Source organism: Ovis canadensis, chromosome 5 (genome assembly GCF_042477335.2).
Source record: "Ovis canadensis isolate MfBH-ARS-UI-01 breed Bighorn chromosome 5, ARS-UI_OviCan_v2, whole genome shotgun sequence".
NCBI lineage: Eukaryota > Metazoa > Chordata > Mammalia > Artiodactyla > Bovidae > Ovis > Ovis canadensis.
In genome coordinates, this window is record NC_091249.1 from 50,144,947 (window position 1) to 50,153,722 (window position 8,776).

The following is an 8,776-nucleotide window of genomic DNA, read 5'->3' on the forward strand; positions in this document are numbered from 1 at the left end:
ATGCAAAGGGTTTCTCAGATACTGTTTTCATTACTAATGCCCCATTTTCAACTGGTGAGACCAGAAGGCCCGGGGGTTGGTAGAGGATGGTATTCCAACAGCCCAGGGTGGAAAAGGCATCACCCTACAAAGGCCCTTCTACTTGCCTAGGGTTTCCCTGCCACTCCTGGGGCAATGATGTTCCTCCAACCCCAAGCCTGAGCCCTTTGCAAAGACATATTGGTTTTGTATTAGCTGATTTCTCTGGAGCACTCAGTTGTTACAAATAACCCATTTACCTTCACCCTCTCTTTTGGAATTATCCCAGAACAAGTATCTTTTTACTTTAAAGACAGTTTATCCTATTGTTACTCTGAATACATATTGAGCACCTTTATAGATTTCTTTCATTTAATGGTTGTTTGTATGATTATATTGTTATATGGAGATATAGTCATGTGATTTCAAAAGCAAATCACTTCAAAGATGACCCACCAAGTTTAGAAGTCTATTTAAAAACTGTCTCTAAATGTGTTGCAAACTCATTTATTTAATAATTACTTAGTAAGTGCCCGACCAAGAGCCCTGGGGATGGTGAGGATTATAAATGCATATAAAATATGTACCCTACCCTCAAGGAGCTGATTATAGGATTATTACCCCACCAGGAGTCTAACTAGTAATATGCATGAGTCCTAAGTCATTTCAGTAATGTCAGACTCTTTGCAACCCCATGGACTGTAGCCCACCAGGCTCTTCTGTGCAAGGGATTCTCTAGGCAAGAATACTAGAGTGAGTTGCCAAGCCCTCCTCCAGGGGATCTTCTCAACCCAGGGATCAAACCTGTGTCTCTTTACATCTCCTGCACTGGCAGGAAGGTTCTTTACCACTAGTGCCACCTGGGAAGCCCAACTATTAATATAATCACTGTGTTTTGCTCAACATTTCCCATTGTTGTTGTTGTGTCACTTATTTCAAAATTCAGGGCCTATAGGCAATCCTGAAACAGGTACATGTTCCCTGATGTTGCCTCAACATATCAACCTTTTGGCAACATTTGCACTGCCCAAGGTTTGGAGCTGGGAAGAACACGTGTACCCCTCCTCTGGGAGACCCACAGCAAATGGAATCTAATGGCAAAGCTGTGACTGTCACTCTTAAGCCCTCCGTGACTACTAACCCCTCATCTCTCTTTGGTGGCTTCCTCTGATCTTTAGATGTGTCCAGCAGAGTGCTGTACTTAAGCTCTTTCTTAATCATTATTTCAGCTGATTCTTGTAACTACGCAGTAAGGCATCAAGATTAAGGGTGTTCACCCCACATTACAGATGGAAAAAACTGAGGCCCAGAGACATTGTCACTTGCTGGGTCACCCAGCAGTAAGCGGGAGCCTGCAACTCCAGGCCTTTGGAGATCTCTAGTGTTGTACTACCCTCAGCCTAACTGACAGGTCTGGTGTGTTCAAGTCTTCACAATGACCATCTGTACAAAGCTGATTTAATCATTTCCACAGATGCTGCTTTGCCCTTTTCTTATGATATAATCAGAAAGCTTTAAGTTTGGAAGGCATCTTCCAAAAATAACTTTTCACGTCTTATCTTCTTGACTTTGCTTTCAACTTAATCTCTGATCTGTTTCTAACTTTGGACATGGGGTTTCTGAATTTGCACAAGCAGAGGAGGGAAGCCACCTGTTTCAAGGTAGCTATCTCAAAGCCCAAGAAATGCAGAAAGGTTTTTAAAGACACTATTTACGTAACAAAATGAGCCAAAGAAAGCTGTCTGAGACTATTTTTCTCAAAGGTCAGACCCTGCTTAATTTGTTAACAACCAAACACCTGAACTCAAATGTCATGCACTAAGAGAGTTTTTCCCAGTGAAAGAGCAAAGGGGGTCCGAGAGACTCGGATAGTTAAGGACCTTCAGACATGGAAGACTATTTGGGAACTAAAAGCAAAGTTAAGAAGCAATGCATATACTTTAAAATTTTGCAGTTTTCCCAATTAAACAATAAATGAAACAAATGGATTGCTCTAGCCTTCTGTGATCCTCTTAAACTGAGATGTTAAGTTAAACTGTAAATTGACAGTCAATTGTAGATCACTACCTATCACAAGATGAATTTATTGGGAAGCCCCCATAAATACAGTTGCCAGAAGGGACCCAAGAAATGCCCACTGCTATGAAACAATCTACCTAATATCTATATTGGGTGGGGCCTAGCCTGTGTTACACCCCCACTGACATCACCAAGTCAATAAGTGAAATTAAGCGCATTTTATTCACAGGTGTGCATTTCTGTGCCATCATATGTAGGTGGTTAAAAATGATGTTCAGTAGAACACCATGCAAAACCAAAGTTGAAAGAAAATTGGTTGCTATTACAAGGAAATGCAAATTTAAGGAAGAAATTCTCATAAAACATATTTGGATGCAAGATACCCCACTGTTTGGGGAGCTCCACAACCTAAAAAGGTGTGAGTTTTAGCTGAATTTCCTGCTGGTTTTTTGCCTCTCCGTTTCTACCCTTTAAAAGTTCATGAAGATAAATCGTGAAATATTTGACCAATGTCACATTTGGAAATTAGTCAGTGTCTGACCGGTATTTTCCCTGGTTGAGTTTCCTCCCTTGCCCTTCAACACCAAGGGCATTTGTTTAATCACAGAATCTTTGTTTCTCAAGAGATATTTGCTGTTTCTATAATATTTATTCCCCTACCTGCAGTTGCAATCCTTTGTCACAGGACAGTCATTTCCACAGCAACCAACTGTGATGTCACGACTGAGGGGATGAGGAAGTGCACAAAGAAAAGAGAAAGAGAATGCTTTCTTCTCCAGGCTGAGTTTTCTGAGTTTTAAAACCATCGCTTCACCAATCAAAATATTTTAACAGAAAAACTTCATGACAAAGCTGCATTTCCTCAGGGTCTCAGGTGTCACACACAAAGCATTTCCGTGTAAGGGTTGTGTGTTGTGGGTTTGGGAAAGGGTAGAGATTTTTATTTCATTTTATTCTCATTCTGTACTACTGATATCTGCCAGTAAAATACATTAAACATATTCCAGAAAGAGTTGATTTAGTTGATGAAAAATGTGTCTCCTGAGACCAGAGAAGGTACATTTTCTGTCTTACTATCATTTCCATAATGGGAACAATGTTTACATTTCCTCAGCCCATGTTAGAGCCTCTAATGTATTCATGTTCTTTCACTCTCCAGAGGCAGGAATTGAGGTATTTGAGATTTTATTTTTTCAGCTACTGCATCAAGCACTTAAGATCTGACAATTGTGATGTGTATTCTCACTTGGCATTAAAAAATAAAAGCCTCAGTGTTTGCATTTGATTAGAGTCTCTCAGCTTGGTGGCTGATTAAGCAGGAACAGGGAAAGCTGCTTTCTTCAGAAACACAGCATCTTGGTTAATGTAGTGTAAGATTATTGACGGGCAGAGTCACATAATTTTTATTAAATTGAAGAGATTAGCTCTGCTGAAGAATCTCACCGTGACAGCAAACTCTAGCTGTAATAATGAGACCTGACACTTCTCAAACCCACTACAGAACCCCAAATGGTCCTACTTTGAAATTTTCTTTCAGCTCAAGTAGAGGAAGAGCTTCATTCAAATATTCAGCCTATTTACCTAAAATTGAGTTTTTTTTTACATGGGTTTGTTTGTTTGTTTTTGGAGAAGTGATGCAAAATCAGCATAAACATTTGTAATCTATGGGCTTTAGCTACTCTCTTTCATTATAAATGATACCCACTGTCTTTCTCCCTGTTGCTTGAAATGCTAACCTAGCTGTTCTCCAGACAGAGGCCATGAGGCTCACCAGGAAGTAAGTCATCAGCAAACTCCCTGGAAGCCTGGAGCAGTGTGCCATTTGTTCATTTAACATGCATAAAAGTATTGCCTATTTCCCCAGACTCAAAATACCTCACTGGCACTTTTATGATGGGGAAGATTGAAAAAAAGATGAAAAGGGAAAGAGGCCTAGATTTTGGAAAGGAAAAAACCGCCATATTCCACGGACTGAACCAACTTAGAAAGAGCCCATTATTGTAAAGAGGGGAATGCACCTTTTCAAAACACAAAGAAGACAATAAGGGAAGTCTGTTTACATCCTGGGGGGTGGGGCGGGGAGGATTAATGAGTTAATGTTTGGCAAGAGGGAGCCTCAAAGACAAGTTCTGCAGAGGTGCCATTGTCACTTATTACTGTTATTAATTAACAGGGTGAATGCCGAACAAAGTTAATCCTCGGGGTCTGCTCTATTTCTTCACACCATATGCGATGTCTTTTGCAGGAGTGATTCGGGAGAGCTATCTCAAAGGCCACGACCAGCTCGTTCCTGTCACCCTCCTGGCCATCGCGGTCATTCTGGCTTTTGTCATGGGGGCCGTGTTCTCGGGCATCATCGTTTACTGCGTCTGCGATCACCGGCGCAAAGACGTGTCCTCCGTGCAGCGCAAGGAGAAGGAGCTCACCCACTCGCGCCGCGGCTCCATGAGCAGTGTCACCAAGCTCAGCGGCCTCTTCGGGGACACCCAGTCCAAAGACCCCAAGCCAGAGGCCATCCTCACGCCACTCATGCACAACGGCAAGCTCTCCACTCCCAGCAACACAGCCAAGATGCTCATCAAGGCCGATCAGCACCACCTGGACCTGGCCGCCCTGCCCACCCCGGAGTCCACGCCAACGCTGCAGCAGAAACGCAAGCCCAGCCGCGGCAGCCGCGAGTGGGAACGGAATCAGAACCTCATCAACGCGTGCACCAAGGACATGCCCCCCATGGGCTCCCCGGTGATCCCCACTGACCTGCCCCTGCGGGCCTCCCCCAGCCACATCCCCAGCGTGGTGGTGCTGCCCACCACACGGCAGGGCTACCAGCACGAGTACGTGGACCAGCCCAAAATGAGCGAGGTGGCGCAGATGGCGCTGGAGGACCAGGCGGCCACCCTGGAGTATAAGACCATCAAGGAACATCTCAGCAGCAAGAGTCCCAACCACGGGGTGAACCTGGTGGAGAACCTGGACAGCCTGCCCCCCAAAGTCCCCCAGCGGGAGGCCTCCCTGGGCCCTCCCGGAGCCTCCCTGTCGCAGAACGGCCTGAGCAAGCGGCTGGAGATGCGTCCCTCCTCGTCCTACGGGTTGGACTATAAGAGGAGCTACCCCACGAACTCCCTTACCAGAAGCCATCAGGCCGCCACCCTCAAAAGAAACAATACTAACTCCTCCAATTCCTCCCACCTCTCCAGGAACCAGAGCTTTGGCCGGGGAGACAACCCGCCCCCCGCCCCACAGAGGGTGGACTCCATCCAGGCGCACAGCTCGCCGCAGCCCTCAGGCCAGGCCGTGACTGTGTCGAGGCAGCCCAGCCTCAACAGCGCCTACAACTCACTGACCCGGGCGGGGCTGAAGCGCACGCCCTCGCTAAAGCCGGACGTGCCCCCCAAACCCTCCTTTGCCCCTCTTTCCACATCCATGAAGCCCAACGACGCGTGTACATAATCCCCGGGGTGGGGAGGGGGCAGGTGTCGAACCAGCAGGAAAAGGCGAGGCGCCCGCCCGCTCAGCTCGGCAAGGTTCTCCACGGCTGAGTACCCACCCGACCAAGACGGCCGCGGCGGCGCCCGGGACTCTGAGTCCCTCCCTGGGACGCAGCGCGGGGAAGGGACTGTCGACAATTGGGCCGTGCGGTTCGGTGAAGGTTCGCGACGCGACGCGGGACTCACCTCCATTTCTCTTCCTTCACTCTTCCCCCACGCCCTGCAACAGGTTGGACTCACGAAAGACTGCAATCAGCATCACAAACATGAGCCAAAAGCACACATACCCGCCCCTCCACCCACGCCTACCGAGTGCGCCTGCGCGCACGCGCGAACACACACACACACACACACACACGCACACACACGCACACACACACGTGGATAGCAACGGCAACATCGTGTCCATGACTGCACGGGGCGCTGCCCAACTGGGCTAGCGTTCCCACCTGCAAAACACATTTTTTTAAAAATGAGAATTAAAAAGACAAAAAAAAAGAATTCATTGATAATTCTAACTCAGACTGTAACAATGGCAGAAGTTTACTATGCGCAGATACTGTGAAATGCCCACCAGTTACAGCTTTCTGTTATAACAGATGAATGCCATGCTGGGCAACTATGTCATAGATTTCTGCTCCTCTCTTTTAATGAAATAACGTGACCGTTAACGCAAATAACTCTTTATTTATTGTTCACTTTTTTTTTTCCATAAGGAAAGGACTCTTCCACATAGCATCCTCTGAACAGCTCTTCAGAAAGCCCCCTTGATAGTTAAAACTATTTAACGTGAAATCCATTAACTGGAATAATTGAGTTTCTTTATTTTTACAATAAATTCACTGAGTAAATAAGTCGGAGCTGGAATTCTGAGCTTTGTGTTTGGACTGTCTGATCTCTAGCTAAAGAAAAAACACTTTAAGAGGGGAATATTTATTTAAATCTACCAGCTTAACTTTCTGGTCAGGTCCCTGGCCTATAACAGGCAAAAGAATATTTTGTTTAAAAGTCCTTCCAGATCCTAACTTCTAAAGCAACCAGGAGAGGAACTTTGAGAATGGCACCTCGTGTCCCATTGCTGCCAACATAGCTTTGTCAAGGGTTCCTACTTTCTGTGAAGGCACCAGCCTGTGAAACACCATCTCATTTCACCTTGCATGTGAGACAGCAAACAAAATCTACCAATGGTGTGAACTAATTAATATGCTGGCTGCTACCTTGCATAAATTAATGGTTTGATCACACAGGTTTTTCGTGGGGTTACATCTGTGAATAGCCTGTTTTCCACATGTAAATTTGTGCCTTACACCCTGAGTTGTGTATACTTGTAAACTGTCATTCTGATAATCTTTTCCCTCTTTTGAAATAAATGCAGATATTTATTTGATCCTCCCTCCCCCTACCCCCACTGCAGTCCTCTGGAAGATTAGCATCCAGCTGAGAGGAGGAGGATGTAGTAGTGATGGTTATAGGAGAGCCAGGTGGCACTGCAGCCCGATTCACACTTCCATCTAGTGGTGCCAACCCCAACCACCCCTTGGCCATGCTGCCAAGCATGGATCCCAGTATTGTGGGTGGCAAATCCTCTTTCTTCCTCCAGAGCTCCCTGCTTCCCTTGTATTCTCAGATCATTTCAACATGATGATGTCCTCATTAGCCAGCAGAAAAGGGACTAATGTCCCAGTCCTCATTTCTGCTGTGTCCACTGCCAGGAGAACACGCTGTGTAAGGCTGGGCAGGCACCTGGGGGTAGTCTCCAAGCCATGTGCTAGGCATACATGTGCAATGCACACAAAGAAATAACATGGAAATAGATGCAGGCAGGCTGGTCCCTGCTGTGATTAACGAGTAACTCCAAGTACAAGGCCAACCACAATGGATGCTGCAAAAACGTTGACTGGGGCAAAAGGTTTTTAATTTTTTTTTATTTCATTATCCTTTTGTGGCTGTTGTTTGTAGGGGGAGGGGGTGGGGGGGGGTGTTTTTCCCCTTGGTTTTCATTAGTTCAAGCACACACAAGGGACTTTTGTTTACTTACCCTGTTGCAAAGAACTGTCAACATACTGTAAACTGTGAGCATTGTTGTTAGTTGTTATTGTTTTTTTAAACCGCTAAACAGTATATCTGGTGGCCTCTTTGTCTCGTTTTCATTTCCAGTTCAATCTCTGGGTTTAGTTTTGTCTCAAAAAGAAAACTTCTGGAAAAGACAATCTGGGTTAACTTTGAATTGGCTGGTGAAGAGTGGTACCTCCATAATCAGAGTGAGACCTGGGTGTGTACCCATGCACGACCTTTTTATTCCAGACATCCCTTCAGTTTTGCTCTCGTTTGGAATAGGTGTTTGTTGTTCTTGTGTTGTTACGCTTTTGTTTTGTTAATGGAATCCATATTCACACCCTGTGAACTCTGTGCCCTGAAACCATGAAACTTCGCTGCAAAGAGAGAGATTGTCTCTTTCCGTCTATTTTCTTTAGAAATGGGGAACTTAGGAAGATGATGGGTATAGATCAACCCTGCTGCCTTCTTCCCCAAGCTTCACTCCCACTAGAAATGAGGTGCAGCACCCACCCGCTCTCTCTGGTCCCCATGTGCAGGCATCGATGCCTCAGCTGTGTTACAGAGACCCGTGTCTGCCTCCACCCCTCCCTGCCTCCCACAACCCATCACTCATGGTGTTAACCCTAAAATGCCCACAGGTATTGAGGTGGTCTTCTGCATTGAAGTATTTTTCCCGTTTTCTTTTGTTCCCCACAGCGTGTGGGGGGAGGGTCCCTAAGCCTGAGTGTGCCTTTGCTCTCCACCCTTGCTAGACACTGGTAGATGCAACCAACTCAGATTTATATTTGTTGTAAAGTTGTAAAAATATTGTGATGTCACCAATTTTCCTTCCATCTCCACATCCCCTAACATCTGATTCATGACTTAATGTATGTTGTAAAAAAGTTAAAAAAAGAAGAGAAAAAAAAGGGAAAAAAGACAAAAAGGCAAGGAAAAGGCTCTTTATTACTTAAAAGTAATAAAACAAGACTGTTCTGCATTCTCTTTTGTGTCCTGAATGCTTTTGTTTATCTCATAATTTCCTCCTTTTTCGCCCCTCCCCTTGTGGGCTCAGATGCTTCTCTTTCCATCTTTATTTGGCTTCCAAAGCATAAATCACAATGTAGTTAGGCCCATTTGTTTGCAGTACCCACACCCTGCTCCCCAAATTATTGATGTGTTTTCTCTGCCTGCACCCAGCCCGGAGCAGGATT

The 8,776-nt window shown here is 45.5% G+C and overlaps 1 protein-coding gene across 2 annotated transcripts in view; it reads left to right on the forward strand.

Moving 5' to 3' along the window:
• Positions 1-8,562, forward strand: part of SEMA6A (semaphorin 6A) — a 131,695-nt gene extending 123,133 nt beyond the window's left edge. For both annotated transcript variants that reach the window (XM_069591718.1, XM_069591719.1), the window contains one exon: positions 4,283-8,562. In XM_069591718.1, coding sequence (XP_069447819.1) covers positions 4,283-5,487 — 1,205 coding nt within the window. In that variant the 3' untranslated portion in view covers positions 5,488-8,562. The remainder of the gene's footprint in view (positions 1-4,282) is intronic.
• The last annotated feature ends 214 nt before the right edge of the window (positions 8,563-8,776 follow it).